Source organism: Coregonus clupeaformis, chromosome 30 (assembly GCF_020615455.1).
Source record: "Coregonus clupeaformis isolate EN_2021a chromosome 30, ASM2061545v1, whole genome shotgun sequence".
In the NCBI taxonomy this organism is placed as follows: domain Eukaryota; kingdom Metazoa; phylum Chordata; class Actinopteri; order Salmoniformes; family Salmonidae; genus Coregonus; species Coregonus clupeaformis.
In genome coordinates, this window is record NC_059221.1 from 20,974,990 (window position 1) to 20,995,113 (window position 20,124).

Consider the following 20,124-nt stretch of genomic DNA (forward strand, 5'->3'; position numbering starts at 1 on the left):
CACTGGGGCCAAGCTTCCTGCCATCCAGGACCTCTATACCAGGCGGTGTCAGAGGAAGGCCCTAAAAATTGTCAAAGACTCCAGCCACCCTAGTCATAGACTGTTCATTCTGCTACTGCACGGCAAGCGGTACCGGAGGTCCAAAAGGCTTCTTAACAGTTTCTACCCCCAAGCCATAAGACTCCTGAACAGCTAATCAAATGACTACCCAGACTATTTGCATTGTCATGAAACTTTGTCATTTAAGTCTGTCATTATTTGGATTCACGGTGATTTCAAGACAACTGGGAACTCTGAAAAAAAACAAGGTTGAATCATGACGTCAGTGATCCTTTTATACATGCTGTAAACTGTGTACGTGACTAATACTATGCCAGTAGGTATTACTCCGTCCATGCATGCACTTCTACCATCCTCCACATCTGCATTTTTTAAATAATGGTACACGTTTTAAACGATATACTCATTTTATTTAGCGAAGTGTATATTAGTAAATAATTCCGTGAATGGGTATCATAATTCGTGAAATAGGTGACGATAAGAGAAAATGTGTCTCGAACTACTTTCTCTAAATCGAGCGAACGTGGAGGGACTAATTCCTGCCCTCTCTTCCACTCAAATAACTCAGCTGTCGTAGTACTAGTGGTTGAAAGACTTGAGGTTGCGCTTAGGCAATGATGAAACTAAGATGGCGTTTAAACCCAGACAGGATGAACGGGGGATAGCGAAATTGGTCACAAATTGATTTGATGGGGACGTAATTCTCACAGAGATACTCGTTTACAAGCAAACGAGTCTTCAAATTGGATCATCTCTACTCTTATAATAAAACAGAAGTGGGTCTATAGGGGAAGCGACGCTGAAAACGGCCAACTTTACGTGAGCTAACTGGACCTTGCTTGCTAGCTAATAACGTTAGCTCGTAACATTACTAGCTACAGTAGCTAGCTAGCGAACCAGCGACAGCTAGCTAGCTAACGTTAGCCAGCTGAGCAAAACAACAACACTGTCAACAGAGGGAGGAGGGTAGTCTCAGGATAAATAATTGTCTACATGATTGTCCTGAGTATTTTGATTAAAAATCAAACAATTAATATCTGTCTTGGGACAGGTACGAAACAGAGAAGGAACCAATATTTCCAGTGAAACTTCCACGCCAATTCGCAGTGCCACCCGAGACCGGAGGTGCTGCCTGGGATGGGCTGAAAAGTGGAGGCCGTAACGTTAGCTTCAGCCTCCCCAATCGTGACCCAGTGCTGAACAATAGACCCTGTGAGCTTTCAAGACACCTAAACGGCCCATCATATTATTGGTGACATCTGAGTCCATAATTTCCTTTTTGATCACGTTGAACGTGTCAGGAAGAGTTGCTGTCCAAGTACCAGCTATCTAACATGATGTAAGTCTAATAACGTCACGTTAGCTATACTCTAGCTAGCCATATTTCTTATCAGGGAAGTTCGCTAAGATGCTAGTTAGATACATCCTAGTTAGCAACGAACTAACTAACTACAGTGAAACTTAAAGTAAACCAAACTGCTTGGGATTTTCTTAACTTGTCAGTCATCAAGGACCTCCCGGTATGTAGTTAGCGATTTGCCAAATTACCCATATTTTGTGATGTTTGACAATGGCCATATTCATTTGTTGACTAACTTGGAACCCCATATTTGGTCTTGCTAATAGGAACGTGGATGGATGCAATCAGGCCTTTAAATCCTGTGACGTTTGTATGTTGCGATTAGGGGCTTTAGTTATATTTTGAGAATATGTCCAGCATTTGAGTAGCAAGCTTCCTCAAATGTCTTCATCATTATTTTCTATTGAAAATATATTTAGGAGGCCTTCAGATGGCAGACCTCAGGTCTTGTGAAATTGTAGGAAACAAATCATATCCCAGACAGTATGACTAACTTTTTATATCACCAAGTATCAACATAATTTGTTAGTTAGGCAGTGTATTCTTTTCTGTTGATGACCAAACACCAATTTGACCTCATGAGACAAGAATGGCACCATGTAGTAAGTGCATTATTTGCTGTGTCTGTAAGGTAGGGGGAGGGGAGAACAGTTACAAAGAACGCCTCCCCCATATTGGGTTAACAGGTTTGGGATTTTGGTGTTTTACTTGATTTAAGATTATATGATGTTCCAATGACTTATACCAAATATTAGGACAGGTTTCAATTCAAGAACATTATTCAAAAGTAGAAGAATCATGTAACGTTCGTGAAACAATTGCCATTCAAAATTGTAGGTTGTGTCCCTAGGGGCCCTTTGTTTGATCTGAAAAACATACTCTAAAGCATTGTTAATGTATCCAATTCAATGTATGGTACTGTACCTATGAATTTTTGAAGAACTGGTAATCCCATAAGGAAGAATACCTTGTGATTATTTTCCCCTTAGCCTAACTTTGAACTGGAAGTGGACATTTTCAAGAAATGCATTTGAAATATATAATTTTTATAATAGATGTGTTTATGTAGGATGCGTTGTTTAACAATACTCATAACTACATAAACAATGGATTAATACAATCTTAGATTTGGGGTTATGATAGGGAAAGACTCCCGAGTGGCGCAGCGGTCTAAGGCACTGCATCTCAGTGCTAGAGGCGTCACTACAGACCCTGATTCGATTCCAGGCTGTATCACAATCCGGCTGTGATTGGGAGTCCCATAGGGCAGCGCACAATTGGCCCAGCATCGTCCGGTTTTGGCCGGGTAGGCCGTCATTGTAAATAAGAATTTGTTCTTAACTGACTTGCCTAGTTAAATAAAGGTTACATTTTAAAATAATTTTAAAAAGACTAATGTTCCAACCTTATAAGACATGCATAAATGTATTCTTCAAGAATCAATGGGTAGCGTGTATATATATAGGGCCTGTATCATTCATAGAAATGATTAGCAGGTAATCTTACATTGTGCCCAGACTTCTCATAGTGACATTTATTTTGACTGCCAATCTACTTAGCTAAGTAAGTACCTTCACTGTGTGGTGACTTGACATGCAGATTGTTGACCTTACCTGTTGCCAGGGCGATGGAGGGGGAAGACTTTGTGCCTCCTCCGGAGTGCCCAGTGTTCGAGCCATCATGGGAGGAGTTTCAGGATCCCCTGGGCTACATTGCCAAGATCCGTCCAATTGCAGAGAAGTCTGGAATCTGCAAGATTCGTCCTCCTGCTGTAAGTGTTTACTGATGACAAGCATCTATCATTTAACCCCATGAAACCTGTGTGGAGTTGAATACGGTTGTTTTCCTCTGACCTTAGCACACACAAGTAGATGTCCTCTTTCTCTTTCTTACAAGCTGAGTACAGGATTGAGTGATGACAGGATGACAAGTGTTTACATCAAACATAGACATTGATCAAAGCTTTCCTCTGCCCACAGGACTGGCAGCCACCCTTTGCTGTGGAGGTGGATAGCTTCCACTTCACACCCCGTATACAAAGACTCAATGAGCTGGAGGTTCATCTCTCTCCCTCCTATATTGTATCATTGTATGGTTGAGTCACAGAAATGGACTGAATAGAACGGCCATCCCCATTCAAGTCAATGATGGCATAATGGGTGGACTGGCAGCCATTTTGAATGTACCCATGCCAGGAAGTAAAAGCAGGAAATGTACCCTTCAGTTTGTGCTATGATTTGAGTCAACTCAACTGACATTACACAAAATACATCCCATTGCATGAGCTACATCCGTTAGCAGGATTTGAATAAATATTCTACGTTACCATGGCAATCCAGCATCAGGCAGCCATTGCTCATGTACCCATGAGTTTACCAGTGAAATTGCCAGTGTTAGAGCTTCCAAGCCCGTTCTATTCATTCTATTTCTATGGGTTGAGTCTTGATATTGAATAACTGTTTTAGAAGTCACGTGTTTTGGTTGACTCAAAGATTATATTTTAGTTTTCATTCTAATCATATTCACTCCTAACCCCCCTCTCCTCAGGCGGAGACACGAGTCAAGCTGAACTACTTGGACCGGATCGCCAAGTTCTGGGAGATCCAGGGATCCTCCCTCAAGATCCCAAACATCGAGAGGCGCATCCTGGACCTCTTCAGCCTGTCCAAGGTGCCAGAGCTGACTGACCCATGTTTTTCATTTCTCAATAAACCCCCTTTTGCATGTCTTATTTCTGTATAACTCAAAAATAAGACATGTTGAGAGACTCTTTGAAAAATGGTGATAGATCTTACCATTGCTAACACTATCCAACAGTACTTTAGCCAGTAAAACTGAGCTGACTGTGCACTTGTATTATTTTGTGTTGTAGGTTGTGATAGATGAGGGAGGGTTTGATATAGTCAGTAAGGAGAGGCGCTGGGCTCGCGTGGCCCAGAAGCTTGGCTACCCTCCAGGCAAGAACATTGGCTCCCTCCTGCGCTCACACTACGAGAGGATTGTCTACCCCTTTGAGGTGTTCCAAGCTGGGGCCAGCCTGCCGGTAATGCTACACTCACCCACTTTGCTCCTGTTCTTTTGTGCTTACACAAGCGATCTATCAACTATTATGTATCACACAGAATTTGACATGGATTGACTTACATTCATTATTTGTTTAGCCAGTTGCACTGTTTATAAATGGTGTCCATCCATAGTCATGAATGTAGAAGAGGGTTTAACCCCAGGATTTCTGTGTGTAGCAGACTAAGCCAAAGCTATATGATGGAGAGGAGGTGCATAGAGAATACAAGCCCCATTCCATCCCCCTACGCCAGTCTGTCCAGCCATCCAAGACAAGCAGCTACGGACGCCGAGCCAATCGTCTCCAGCCAGACGTGAGTGACCGCACACAAGCTCCAATGACCGATGTACATAATTTCCCTCTTAACAGTATCAATCTGTGTATAGTTCACAGATCTTAATAGAAGTTGGTTATTTTTACTCATTGCCATGATCATGTTGATCGTTCCAAGGATGTAAGCATTCACCCTCCACAACCATCATCTATAAATAGCCATATTTAACCAGTCTCATTCAGGAAAGGGGTCCAAATCTATTCATTGGATGGTGATGTACTGTCTTCTGAGAATTTGTAGTGAAACTAGTGCTCTACACTGGTTATCACAGATCTCAGTTAGGGGTAACACCTGCCGTTAACACATCTTACTCGTAGATTTTTCCCACTGATAGTCTACATAGTTTTATCTTCTATCAGTGATGCATTGGGTTAGGCAAGAAGATAAAGTTGACATACGCCCATACAATCATGTAATAATATGCATCTCTTCTTTTGGCAATGAAAAACGGAATTACTTTTCATTCATATCGATGTATTCATAACTTAATCTGATTTAAATTACACCAAATGAGTCATTAATCCAAATGAATTTAATCTGAGTTCCAGCTCTTTCAATCCAAATTGGGAAAAAACAATCTAGATGGTCTTCTAGATGAAGAGCTGATGATGCACTCAGAACACATCCAGCATGCTCTGTGTACCACTATGCTGCTGCTACTGCCTTTTGCCCCATGTTACACTAGCTCCCGTTATACGCTATATCTTAAACTATATCCCCCTCTTTCTTTCTTTCTTTCTTTCTTTCTTTCTTTCTTTCTTTCTTTCTTTCTTTCTTTCTTTCTTTCTTTCTTTCTTTCTTTCTTTCTTTCTTTCTTTCTTTCTTTCTTTCTTTCTTTCTTTCTTTCTTTCTTTCTTTCTTTCTTTCTTTCTTTCTTTCTTTCTTTCTTTCTTTCTTTCTTTCTTTCTTTCTTTCTTTCTTTCTTTCTTTCTTTCTTTCTTTCTTTCTTTCTTTCTTTCTTTCTTTCTTTCTTTCTTTCTTTCTTTCTTTCTTTCTTTCTTTCTTTCTTTCTTTCTTTCTTTCTTTCTTTCTTTCTTTCTTTCTTTCTTTCTTTCTTTCTTTCTTTCTTTCTTTCTTTCTTTCTTTCTTTCTTTCTTTCTTTCTTTCTTTCTTTCTTTCTTTCTTTCTTTCTTTCTTTCTTTCTTTCTTTCTTTCTTTCTTTCTTTCTTTCTTTCTTTCTTTCTTTCTTTCTTTCTTTCTTTCTTTCTTTCTTTCTTTCTTTCTTTCTTTCTTTCTTTCTTTCTTTCTTTCTTTCTTTCTTTCTTTCTTTCTTTCTTTCTTTCTTTCTTTCTTTCTTTCTTTCTTTCTTTCTTTCTTTCTTTCTTTCTTTCTTTCTTTCTTTCTTTCTTTCTTTCTTTCTTTCTTTCTTTCTTTCTTTCTTTCTTTCTTTCTTTCTTTCTTTCTTTCTTTCTTTCTTTCTTTCTTTCTTTCTTTCTTTCTTTCTTTCTTTCTTTCTTTCTTTCTTTCTTTCTTTCTTTCTTTCTTTCTTTCTTTCTTTCTTACCAATTGTTCATTTTGTCACCCCTGCCATTGAACATTGCTCACCCATTGTAGTTACCTGTAGGGTAACCATGTCTTTCACCCATGGAATACATTTTGTTTTGTACCATTTTGCTTTTTAAAGTGGTGGTGTGGTGAGATCTTTGATTTGCTTCTCAATAGGTCTTACTCCAGATTTTATTTGAACAATGGCAAGAAATGCTTAAAGGGATAGTGTGAGATTTTGGCCATCTACTTACCAAGAGTTAGATGAACTCATGGATACCATTTTTGTGTCTCTGCGTCCAGTATGAAGGAAGTTTGAGGTCGTTTTGTGTGTGTGAGAGAGCTATCATAACAGCTTCAAGACAAGTTAGTAATGAACAGTAGCTTATTTTCCAAATATTCCAACCGAAGAAGGTATTGTCCTAAAGTTGCCGCTTTAAAAAATAACAAGAATGAAAGTCGATAGCCTAAGCCTAGGCTATTCTCAATCAGCTTTATGAGAGCGAGAACAAACAATATTATTTATTTCCTATTATTTTATGAGGGAAATAAAGCAACTATTGCCCTGGCTTGTATAGGCTACCCTAACTCAATAAGACAGCCTGGTCCTGATCAGACTCCATCATTTGGAGACTCCTCCACCAGAAATGAATATTAGAACATATTTGCCTGCATTTAGCCTCAGCCCAGGCTTTCAACAACATTATCTTACATCATTACATTTGACATTTTAGTCATTTAGCAGACGCTCTTATCCAAATCTTATCATGATTTGTGTAGTTGTAGCATTTGATTTCACACGGTCATTTTAGCCAGGTTTTTTAAAATGTTTTATTTAAAATAAATATGAATAATTGGGTTGGCCAATATAACAATGTTTTATGGGTACATAATCATGATAGGACAAAGGTTGACAGCTGACAGGTAGCACTGGACACAGCCATACAAATGGTATCCATGAGTTAATCTGACTCTGGGTAAGTAGAGAAAGGGCTTAAAATCTTGCACTATCCCTTTAAACTTTACACTGAGATGTCATCAGATTGATCATAGTCCTCCATAAGAATCTGATGATATGGTTTTGTTTTAAACCCAAGTATGCATCCTTGTGTGTTTTTATATGACCTAGGCCAGGGGACTCCAACCTTGTTCCTAGAGAGCTACCCTCCTGTAGATTTTCGCTCTAACCCCAGTTGTAACTAACCTGGTTCAGCTTATCAACCAGCTAATTATTAGAGTCAGGTGTACTAGATTAGGGTTGGCGTGAACCTTCAGGACGGGAGCTCTCCGGGAACAGGGTTGGAGAGTCCTGACCTTGGCTATGCGTTCTCTGAGGGCTCAGTTCTAAACAGATCAAAAAGTGCTTGCGATGTGATCAGTTCAAGCACAGCTATATTTGGCAAACACATTGTCTACCCACACCTATTACAATCACACACAAGTAATTATATTTCATCACACCAGATTTCCATCTCTCCATACACATTTTCTCCACTCTTCCAATGGCAGTTTTTTCTCCTCAGCCACTCTTTTTCTTCCTCCTCCTGTCTCAGTTCTTTGTTGCTGTTGTCTCCCTATGCAGGGTCCAGAGGATTCTGCCCCCCACCCTCTCTCCACTGGCTCTCAACACATCTCTACATCGGTACTGCCTGTCTCTTTTGTGCACAATGCGAGTGCTCGCTCTCTCCCGGCTCTACCCTCGCCCGTCTCTATCTGGCTCGATTTCTCTAGGAACAAACGCCTCGCTCTCTCTCTCTCTCGCCTTCTTTATTTGCGGCAGGGCCCTTGCCATCCTTTTATAACTCTTAACAAACATCACCATTCAACAGCCTAGCATCAAGCTTTAGCTGTCTTTAGCCCTTATTCCACTCACTCACCCACCCACTCACTGTTTGTCCCTGGCAACAACTTATGTAAATGCATCAGCAATTACCTGTCTCGCCTGTACTTGTTTATGAAATCAGTGTGAATCTCCCTCTCTCTCCCCCTCTCTATTTACTGCTAGTCAGTCTCTGTGTGTCCTTGCTTAACGCTTCCATTCCCTCACTTCTGCAGCGCTATTATGTGACTGCATGTGTTCTGTTAGAGTGCATCGGTCAGTTGAACACCAGTCGGTTGTGTGACTGCATGTGTTCTGTTAGAGTGCATCGGTCAGTTGAATACCAGTCGGTTGTGTGACTGCATGTGTTCTGTTAGAGTGCATCGGTCTGTTGAATACCAGTCGGTTGTGTGACTGCATGTGTTCTGTTAGAGTGCATCGGTCTGTTGAATACCAGTCGGTTGTGTGACTGCATGCGTTCTGTTAGAGTGCATCGGTCTGTTGAATACCAGTCGGTTGTGTGACTGCATGTGTTCTGTTAGAGTGCATCGGTCTGTTGAACACCAGTCGGTTGTGTGACTGCATGCGTTCTGTTAGAGTGCATCGGTCTGTTGAATACCAGTCGGTTGTGTGACTGCATGTGTTCTGTTAGAGTGCATCGGTCTGTTGAATACCAGTCGGTTGTGTGACTGCATGTGTTCTGTTAGAGTGCATCGGTCTGAACACCAGTATGTTGTGTTTGGCAAGAACCCTGTTAGACACTCCACTTGGCCTTTTGAGAAAGTAAAATATTTGGAAAATGTAAACGCAGCTTTGTACATTTATGCTCTCAAGCATTGCCCCTTCAGAAGTTAGGAACACCATTTTACAGATTTAGGATCTGAGACAGATGACACCTCACAACCTCGACTTGAGTGAATTTGTTATTTTATGAATCACTAATTTCAGTTCAGCTGAGTTGAGACTTGTATGTAGGTTCCCCAAATTATTTTCCTTTGTTGGTACGTGTGTCTAGACGTGTGTTTGGATGCTTTTTCTTATAACACGGTGGTGGGTCGTTACCTTTGTTTAGTAACTGTCAATAGTCACAGATGTACTGTATGGAGAGGTTCTACTCTCCTAGCCGATCCTCTCCTCTAGTCATACTATTCTCCCTCATCCTCACACTATCTCCTGACCCTTCTGCTTCTCCATTCCCTCTCAGTATACCTGAAAGTATATTGGTGTTGCTCCCACCACATCTCCATACTGACTTTTTGACATCTGTCCCCTAGCCTGATCCCACGGAGGAGGACATAGAGAAGAACCCAGAGCTGAAGAAACTGCAGATTTACGGTGCGGGGCCTAAGATGATGGGGCTAGGACTGGTGCCCAGGAATAAGAGCATTCCCAAGAAAGGTAACACAACTCTGCCACAATCACTCACCCCCCTACCTGGTTGTGTTTGAAATGTGGGATCTGGTCAAAAAGTAGTATTCTATAGAATGCGGTGCAATTTCAGTGTGTGTTGAATGCTGGGTTACAGCTGATCTTGACCACTTCTCCAATTTCCCTCCTTCCAGAAGAGCTGCCTCAGACTGTGACTGTCCGGGCTGCAGCTGCTGTCCAGGTCAAGGAGCAGCCAGGGGAGGTCAAAGAGAAAGGAGGAGATGGCAGCACAACCACCACGGCTCCTCCTCCCTCTGATGCTACGATAAAGAGTGAGATGAAGAAAGAGGAAGAGAAAAATGAGGAAGGTGGAGAAGCTCATGACAACGGGGACCAAGACAATGGTGAAAAGGGTGACGGGCCCTGCACCAAGATGACCATGCGGCTGAGACGTAACCTCGGCAACCCTCCGTTTGTAAGGGCCTTAGCCTCCATTCATGCTTATGGGCCAGTTACACAGGCACAGATTAAGGCTTATCCTGGACTAAGAAGCATGATCACTGAAGATTCTCTGTCTGGGAATCCAGCCCTGTATGTTATGTCTGATCCAAAATCAGATGGAATAGATATTCGAATCATAAGGTGGCAATTTAAATGGGAAAATAAATTAAGCTAGTTGATCACCATCTATGCTGTCAGTAATTTAATGGGTAAACAATTTACATGTACTATTTCGTTAGTCAGCTCCTTTCCAACATATTTGAGTGTGGCAATTTAAATGCAGAACTTTAATTCTGTTTCACTTATCTGTTCTGCGAAGGTGGATTCGTTTGTGTGTCGGATGTGTGGCCGTGGTGACGAGGATGAGAAGCTCCTGCTGTGTGACGGTTGTGACGACAACTACCACACCTTCTGTCTGCTGCCTCCTCTCACTGAGGCCCCCAAGGGCAACTGGCGCTGCCCCAAATGTGTGGCCGAGGTGAGAGAGAGTCATAAACCGTCTAAAAAGAAATGATCACGACAGCTGTGATGGAAACAGGACGTTTCGGGAACAATTTCATAAATGCCGACAGATAATTTGTTCATTCCACATGGTGGGATCTTTTTGTGTCTGTAAAGGTAATTACCGGTATGCGAGAAATGGCGGTGGAAACACCTTTTTATGCGCAAATATTGATATAATAACCATCATATCGAAGTACACTTGGAGTCACGAGATGATATGGTGTGTGGTCCTCCCACTATGACTTGGGAAACCATGCAGTTTATTAAGCTACAAATGAAATAAGTTATGAACTTCACAGGGTGGTGAAAGTGCACGGTGATGAGCTTGATGCTCCTTTCCAATAAATATGGAGGGTCTTATTCTGGTGACATGATGATCGATGCTTGACTGCTGTTTGACAAATACAAATATTCTTCGCTCTTATCCATAATAATCTCATCATGTAGACCAGCCTACCCACACAGCCTACCCACACAGTATCTGCCAGCTGTTAGGTAGATTACATGTGCCAAGACCAGAGTAGGCACGTTTGCTATTTAACACAATAGTTTTTGTGACAAAACTGTCGGTAGAGTTCAAAATGCGATGGAAACACATTGAATGTTAGATTTGTATTCGGTACTTGAAAACTTAAGCGAAAAAGTAAATTTTGTGTGCACTATGCACTGATTTTTATCCGCAACAAGTCTGTTTGGTGGAAACACCACTAGTGGGAAATGAGCATATTTTCTTTATGCACTTTTTAAAATATTCACATTAAACTGTCACCAATTGGATGCAAAACTAGCTATTGAGACCCACAACATCCTGTTGCGTCAAACAAACATCCTGCTATGTGGGTGCAGCCATCCACCGTCTAATTCATCTGGAGCCTCTGTGCATATTTTAACCTGAGGAGTCTGTGGAGTCATTGAAGCAGTTTTCTGGAAGATGTAGCTTGTAGGGGAAAAGTGTGTGATGGATGGAACCCGGGCTGGAGGCCTGGTCAGGAGAATTATAACTATGTCTATCGAACACAGGCTATTGACATGTAAACCTGTCAAGAAAAACACTGGATGTAAACTTTGCATTATAGTCGTCTGTATGTATGGTAATTATTAGATTTGGCTCCATCCATTCCATTTCTTCGATGGCCTCATGTCTGCCTCTCCTTTTCTTCCCTTTCCCTCAGGAGTGTAAGAGGCCAGCGGAGGCCTTTGGTTTTGAGCAGGCTACTAGAGAGTACACCCTGCAGAGTTTTGGAGAGATGGCCGACACCTTCAAAGCAGACTACTTCAACATGCCTGTCCATGTAAGTGCACCTGTACAACCTATAAATGAACACTTTGCTCTGATGTGGAGATAAACTAATCCTTACTAATGAAGAAATGCTAGTTGATTATATTGATACATTATATTGTTGGTGTGTTACTAATGTCCGTGTGTGTGTAGATGGTTCCTACAGAGCTGGTGGAGAGAGAGTTCTGGCGGTTGGTCAGTAGTATAGAGGAAGACGTGACAGTGGAGTATGGAGCAGACATCCACTCTAAAGATTTTGGTAGTGGGTTCCCCATGAACAACGGCACGAAGAACCTCACACAAGAGGAAGCGGTAACTATCAACCTTTTCATATCTCTCTCTCACTCCTGTTGTCTTGTCCTTTATATATCGTTCTTTAAATATACAGTGCTTGTCTATTCTGCTCTCATTGATATGCCATTAATATGATACTTATACAACATATATAAAACAATATACATTTCCTCCAAAAGCTAAACCTGCTCAGTTTATCCTGACCGTCTTGCTGTCCTCTTCTGTGTCTGCAGGACTATGCCCGCAGCGGCTGGAACCTGAACGTGATGCCAGTGCTGGAACAGTCCCTGCTGTGCCACATCAACGCAGACATCTCTGGCATGAAGGTGCCCTGGCTCTACGTGGGCATGGTCTTCTCAGCTTTCTGCTGGCACATCGAAGACCACTGGAGCTACTCCATCAACTACCTGCACTGGTAAATAGGACACTAACTTTACAGTACACAAAACGTTACAACCCCTACAGTAGACATGGGGTATTAATAGGTAGTTCATCTGTAGATGGTTGAGATTGTCCTTTTATGGCCAATAGCTTTATACAGGATTATAGATGTACTGACTGATAGATGTGGTTAGTGAGAGAAACGCTGTTCTCATCTCCCCCCTCTCTTTCTGTTCCCCTCTCTCCCTCTGTTCCCCTCTCCCCCCTCTCGCTGTTCCCTTTACCTCTCCCTCTCCCTCCTCCCTCTGTCCCCCTCTCCCACCTCTGACCCCTCCTCCTCCAGGGGTGAGCCTAAGACGTGGTACGGGGTTCCCTCTGTAGCAGCAGAGCAGTTAGAGGAGGTAATGAAGAAGCTGACCCCAGAGCTGTTTGAGTTCCAGCCTGACCTCCTCCACCAGCTGGTCACTATTATGAACCCCAACATCCTCATGGCCCACGGGGTCCCGGTACGTCACACACACACACACACACACGTGTACATTATGTACAGACATACACACACACCAGAGTATGTGAGTGGAGTTGAGCGAGGAGTGGAGCGTGCCCAATTTGACTGGAGCGGAGCGAGTTTCCCAAAGGTTGGAGCGTCGGCCTTCTCACCCGCTCCAGTTTAGCTCCAGTAGCGCTCACTTCACCAGCTCAGGGCATGCCGTCCCAGCATGCATTTGTAGTCTACTTGTGTGCTGCTATAGCCCCTTGATTTAGCTACTCTCATGGAGTTCGCTAAATATTGTCATAAAGAAACTGATAAAACACACAGGTGCAAAATCAAGGTGACTTACAAAGATGAAGAGGACCAAGTGCAAGAGAGAGAGAGTGTGGTGATGTAGTGTCCACAACTAAAGAATCATTGTGGAATCTGAAAAGACACGTATCCCGAAAGCATGATGGTGTACTTGGTACGTGCACATGCTAACAGAAATGCATGAGGTGGGTAGCTAGCTAAGTGTGTCATTGTAGAAAAGTATTTATAAACAACAAATCTGATCTCTTAAAAGTTTCGTTCTGTTATCTATACAATAGGCCATCATTGATTTTGGCCCAGTAGGCCTGGCATATTACCTCTTTCAAGGAGCTTTCTGTTTTGATAGGGTTATGTTACTTAAAATCCTTTAGGCCTACATACAGAGAGAAAGAAAGAAAAACGACACCCAGCCTGGCAAGAGTGGCCCGAAGGGTGTTTAGCATCCCCAGTGGCCTCAAGCGCTAAGAGGGTATTCTCTGCTGCTAGCCGGCTCTCCAGGCACCATCGCATGAGCTTGAAGCCACAGACTGGCCAAACTCATGTTTCTAAAAATGAATTCAAAGGCGCTGTAATTTGTAATTAATTCTAAGGAAATAATTAGGCTCCCTGTCTGGCTCCTGACCTATTTAGAGTGTTTATATGCTATTTAATACGACATGAGTGCTTCTTACAGTCACCTTTTCATGTTGTTTATTAAAATACTTTTCATTCAAATCATATGGTTTGGTTTCAAAACCAAATGGTAGGTCCAGGTAGGGACAAAAATAGATGGGTGTTGGTTAAATTGTGATTTTAATGAATGGAGCTAATTTGGAGCTGCAGTTTTTTTTTAGTTTGAGTGAGGAGCGTTTTTAGCGGAGCGGTTGGAAAGGACGTGGAGCGATGCGCAAGCACCATAACCTCTCTTATATCCATACTACACCTCATCATATTATGGAGTTGAGATTATGACAAATAACTGCGAGAAATGTTTGTAAACAATTACCACACTGATGACCCCCTTCCCTTGTTGCATTTGATTGACAGGTTGTGCGCACCAACCAGTGTGCTGGCGAGTTTGTCATCACTTTCCCCAGAGCTTACCACAGCGGCTTCAATCAGGGATACAACTTTGCTGAAGCTGTCAACTTTTGCACTGCAGACTGGGTAAGGCTATCATCCGTGTCCTGAGAATTAAACCGACTCTGATCTTCCCAACTATGTCTATACCCCAATGGGAGTTTCATACGTTGTTTTCACCCCGTCAGCTCCCCGCAGGGCGCTCCTGTATCGAGCACTACCGTCGTCTGCGGCGGTACTGTGTGTTCTCCCACGAAGAGCTGACCTGTAAGATGGCCGCATGCCCAGAGAAGCTGGACCTCAACCTGGCCGCCGCCACACACCGAGAGATGTTCAGCATCGTCCAGGAGGAGAGGGAGCTACGCAAGAGCCTGCTGGAGAGGGTGAGGCTAATACACTAGAAGTTGAGCGAGTGTGAGAGACGGGAATAGATGCTTGGTCTGGGTTTCCTATAGGACTGGCTGTGGTTTGGTCACTGACTTGAGCAGTCAGTGAAATTACTTTGTGGTTTGTGTGAGCAATTTGATTGATTGTTGTGGCTTCTTGCGTTATATTGACTATTTGGTTTATGTGAGTTTGTAAGAAATGTTGGTGGTGTTTGTTGTGTAATACTGACTGTATGTAAAGCAGTGTTGCTCGGCTGTGTGTTGTGGTTTCCTTAAGCCCTGTGTGTGTTCTCTCAGGGCATCACAGAGGCTGAGAGGGAGGCGTTTGAGCTGCTACCTGATGATGAGAGGCAGTGTGATAATTGCAAGACCACCTGCTTCCTGTCGGCCCTGGCCTGTTCAAACTGCCCTGAACGCCTCGTCTGTCTCTACCACACTCAGGACCTCTGTAACTGCCCAACAGACAAACTCTACCTCAGGTACTACGGACTGTCTGTCTGTCTGTCTCGCTCGCTCACTCTCTCTCGCTCTATGTATCCTTTATTTACCACTAGCGCCTTACACCTGTCTCCTCCTCCGTTTTCTTCTCCCTGCAGGTACAGGTACACTCTGGATGAGCTGCTGGCCATGTTACACCGGCTCAAAGTGCGAGCCGAGTCGTTTGATTCCTGGGCCAACAGAGTGAAAGAGGCTCTGGAGCAGGAAGAGGGCAACAAGATAGGTAAGAACTACACACCCTTAGACCCAAACCATAAACTTGACAAGAATAACACTCAATACTCTTCTGTAGCTGAATAATGTCCCCAAAGAAATGTCTTAAGAGTGAATAAAAAATGCATATTGACATTGAGTTCATGGTTCTCCAGGCATCACGGATCTGGAGGTGCTGAAGGCAGAGGCAGCAGAGAAGAAGTTTCCTGACAACGAGCTGCTCCAGAGACTCAACACTGTCATCACTGACACGCAGCACTGTCAGCAGACCAGCACTGAGCTCCTCAACAAGACACAGACCAGGTAACACACACTGCCATACCCAATGCATTTAGCTCCACAGTGACACATACACGATAACAAACATTGCTGTGTATGTGTTGCAGGAGGATGACCCTGGCTGAACTCAAGGCTCTAGTGGAGAAGATGGAGAACCTGCCCTGTGTGATAAGCCAGCTGGAGGACGTACAGGTCAGGATCCACCAGCTACATTGTCCGGCCCTCTCTTCCTTCCCTACTTCCTCTCATTCCTTTTTAATTCCCCCTCTCTCAGGCGGTCCTGCGTACGATAGAGGCGTTCCAGACTCAGGCCCAGGCTCTAGTGAGCGACAGGGACTGGCGGCGAGACTCCCCTCCCCCAGAGCAGCTCCAGGCCCTGTTGGAGCAGGGGGCTGGCCTACTTGTTGATGCACCCAGAGTGTGAGCTCCTCAAGGGGATGCAGGAGCAGGGCCGCTGGCTGGGCGAGGTGCGGCGGACCCTGGGGCCCGAGGGGAGTGAGGTGACCCTGGTGGTCCTCAGGAACCTGATGGAGGCGGGCTGCATCGTGCCCCAGAGCGTCTCTGTGGAAACGGCCATGGCAGAGCTGCAGGAGTTGCTGACGATAGCAGAACGCTGGGAGGAGAAGGCCCAGATCTGTTTGGAGCAACGGTGAGGGACACCTCATACTGACTCACGCTTTCATTCTCTCTTTCACCGTCACTCTTTCTCTTCTCACTGTCTCACCCACTCATTCATCTCTCTTTCTCTCTTTTTCTTTTAGCCTCGACTCACTTTTCTCAGGTTGTTTTGCTCTTCCTAATGTCCTCTCTCTCTCCCGGTGTGATTGTAGGCAGAAGCACCCTCTGTCCACCCTGGAGGCCATAGTGAACGAGGCCCAGCTCATCCCAGTCAAGCTGCCCAACATCCTGTCTCTCCAAGGCTGTCTGAGCCGGGCCAGGGCCTGGGTCACTGACCTGGAGGAGATCCAGGCAAGTAGCACCAACTCTTACTGTCTATCATAACCTGGGTCACGTTTAATTGGCAAACGTTGTGCAATGTTGCAAATAGGAAGTGCGTGGACACAGCTGAGCGGACGTTAATTCCTTATTCTGTCAGAGAAGAATGCTTGTTCTACAATATACATGTCTATGACAATGTTCCACAATGTTGTGCCCTGCTAAACGTAACCCTGGCTTGTCCTCTGTTAACATCCCCTTCTCTTCCTCTGTGTGTACTATAGAATGGGGAGCACTACCCATGTCTGGATGACCTGGAGGGCCTGGTGGCGATAGGTAGAGACCTGCCAGTCAGGATGGAGGAGCTGAGGCAGCTGGAGCTGCAGGTAGCCAGCGCCCACTCCTGGAGAGACAAGGCCTCCAAGACCTTCCTGAAGAAGAGCAGCCAGCACAGCCTGCTACAGGTCAGAGAGGCCAGGGGTGGAGAGTGTGTGGGCCTTTTTAGTTCTTTATTTACAGTTGTTTTGCCCCGCACTGATTAAAAAGGATTTGCTGCACATATCAATTACGCTTAATGGATAGGGAGGGAAGCCTTGGGACATAGTCTCAATATCTATCTACAGACTTTGTTGAACTAAGTCTTGGGTGTATGTTAACATTGTCAGCCCTAAGATGTCTTTATATGTGAGTGTGTTAGCCAGTAATGTAGTTTGTGTGTGTGTGAACGTGTGGCTCTTACTAACGCCATCAGCATCACAACTTTGTCTTGCTGCAGGTGTTGTGTCCATGTGTGGAGATGCGCAAAGAGAGGGGAGAGGAGACAGATTGTTTAGATGACACCGATACAAACACTCTGGGCCTCTCTGCGCAGGACCTGAGAGACCCTGGAGCCATTGTGAGTCTGCATGGGGTCTGCCCTAGCCAGACAGTATGGCTGTCAGGTTCTAGTCTGTTCAGTGTGTTAGTGTTACCTACCAGTGTCAGAATCTCATATCCAAATCCAAACAACTTGATTTGTCCCCTTAAGGCAGTTTCTATTAGGGCTACAGTGATGCTTCAGTCACATACAAATAACATGCAGAGACCATAAAAAGTGCAGTGCATAATCCGTCTGTCCCCCTCTAGGTGACGGCGTTTAAAGAGGGAGAGCACCAGGAGAAAGAGGCTCTGCTGAGGCTCCAGAAGGTCAACCTGTCTAAACCAGGTGTGGAGAAGACAGCAGAGAAAGAGGTAAAGACAGAGCAGGAGGACAAGGAGAACGGAGGTGGGAGGTGGGGGGAGGACCTCATGGAGCTAGGCACACCCCTCCACTCTGAGAACGGGGACAGTAACCACACGATGACAGGCGGTGCCTCTCCTCCTCAGTCAGTGTGTGTGTGTGGCCGGGCGCCTCGCCCCCCTCTGCTGCGTTGCCACCTGTGTAAAGACTGGTTCCACGGTGGGTGTGTCCCGTTCCCCTCCCTCCTGCTCCCCTCCTCAGCGCCCCCTACCAACCCCCTCTGCTGGTGGGACTGGGACTCACGCTTTCCTGTGCCCGCGGTGCCAGCGCTCGCGGCGCCCGCGTCTGGAGACCATCCTGGCCTTGCTGGTGGCGCTCCAGAGGCTCCCCGTCCGTCTGCCAGAGGGAGAGGCCCTGCAGTGTCTCACAGAGAGGGCCATCACCTGGCAGGGGCGCGCCAAGGAGGCACTGGACACCCCAGAGATAAAGGGGGCACTAGAGAGGCTGCAGGAGCTCAAACAGAGCCAGCCTCACAGGGAGGGAGAGGAGGAGGAGCAGGAGGAAGAGGATGGGAAGAAAGGGAACTCTGAGTCGGTGATAGTGCTGTCAGATTCAGAGGGAGTGATAGACCTCACAGAGGAGAACTCTCCCAAGAAAACCCTGAAGAAAGAGATGAACGGCGGCAGGCAGGCTGGATGTGAAAACGGCGTAAGCAAGAAAGTAATGTCTCACCACAATGTAACAGGTTAGTAGCCAATATTGTAACAACTCCAGTCCATGATGTTGATGTAACCCAGTAGACTTTTTCCCTGTGTCTGACTGTACCCCTCTGCACCTCCACCCAGGTGTGGGCTCTCTGCTGCCGCTGGTCCCGTCACTAAAAGGCCCAGTGATAGAGCTGTCTCCGGCCACCAGGACCCAGCTAGAGGAGTTACAGCTGGAGGGAGACCTGCTGGAGGTGTCTCTGGACCAGACCAGCACCATCCACAGGGTCCTCCAGGCTGCTTCAGAGCCACAGAGACACACACTCCGAACACTCATACTGGTGAGTGACCAGGAAACCTTTACCTTTAGCTGTGTATGTTGTAATAACTCCTATGGTGTTGTTGTCCTTTTACATGTCCAATATATAATGTTTTTGTCCTGACCCCCCCTCTCTTCAGATTGAGCTCCAGGAGCAGAAGGGAGCGGGCCGTGGGGGGCGGGCCAAAGACTCCAAGAGGAAGAGGAAGAGCCAGAGGGTCGACACAGAGGCGGAGGGAGTACCCCGGTCCCAGGACACTTCAGAGTCCAAGAAGAACCGGCCCCTCAACCACACTCCCTCCCACATACCCATCCAGACGCACCCTGAGGTAACCCTCAGACACCCTCGCTTTTGTTTTGCTCTTTGGTTTATATTCTATTTTTAGTTCCTACTTGTGTATTTCTTTAAAACTTTTGTTCAAGAGATAATTAGTTACATGACTTGTTTGAAAGAAGTTGAACTAGTTAAACTCATGCTTCTCTCTCGCTCTCCAACTGTCTTTGTCTCCCTCTCTCTGTCTCTCTCCCCCTCACTCAGATCTTGTGAGATGGTTATGGATGCAACACTGGAGAAAGGAATGGTCAAACGTTTGGAGATAAATAGAATGGACAGATCATTCTGGGCTGGAAGACAGCGTCAAACTGTGGAAGGAAAGATGCAGGCCATCCCCCTGTATACAGCTCCCCTGTCTATCCACTGTATACAGCTCCCCTGTCTATCCCCCTGGATACAGCTCCCCTGTCTATCCCCCTGGATACAGCTCCCCTGTCTATCCCCCTGGATACAGCTCCCCCGTCTACCCCCCTGGATACAGCTCCCCCGTCTATCCCCCTGGATACAGCTCCCCCGTCTATCCCCCTGGATACAGCTCCCCCGTCAATCCCCCTGGATACAGCTCCCCGTCTATCCCCCTGGATACAGCTCCCCCGTCAATCCCCCTGGATACAGCTCCCCCGTCTATCCCCCCTGGATACAGCTCCCCTGTCTATCCCCCTGGATACAGCTCCCTGTCTATCCCCCTGGATACAGCTCCCCGTCTACCCCCTGGATACAGCTCCCCGTCTATCCCCCTGGATACAGCTCCCCCGTCTATCCCCCTGGATACAGCTCCCCCGTCTATCCCCCTGGATACAGCTCCCCCGTCAATCCCCCTGGATACAGCTCCCCCGTCTATCCCCTGTCTTCTCAAACACTAACACAGTGATTATCTCTCTCTTTCTGAGCTCCTACATCTAGATTCTACACTCCTCTGTCTA

At 45.2% G+C, this 20,124-nt stretch overlaps 1 protein-coding gene across 1 annotated transcript; it reads left to right on the plus strand.

Moving 5' to 3' along the window:
• Window positions 1–625: 625 nt before the first annotated feature.
• LOC121545666 (lysine-specific demethylase 5C) lies at window positions 626–19,769 on the plus strand. Its single transcript, XM_041856414.2, is given in 29 exon segments — window positions 626–1,399; window positions 3,044–3,191; window positions 3,400–3,477; window positions 3,968–4,090; window positions 4,293–4,463; window positions 4,663–4,797; window positions 9,397–9,520; window positions 9,685–9,965; window positions 10,311–10,469; window positions 11,668–11,787; window positions 11,928–12,086; window positions 12,302–12,483; window positions 12,793–12,955; window positions 14,281–14,400; window positions 14,502–14,696; window positions 14,997–15,178; window positions 15,296–15,420; window positions 15,566–15,713; window positions 15,797–15,881; window positions 15,964–16,101; window positions 16,103–16,338; window positions 16,520–16,658; window positions 16,910–17,089; window positions 17,401–17,520; window positions 17,751–18,149; window positions 18,151–18,589; window positions 18,690–18,889; window positions 19,008–19,196; window positions 19,406–19,769. Coding segments are annotated over 29 exon segments (4,752 nt in total). The 5' UTR covers window positions 626–1,394; the 3' UTR covers window positions 19,415–19,769.
• The last annotated feature ends 355 nt before the right edge of the window (window positions 19,770–20,124 follow it).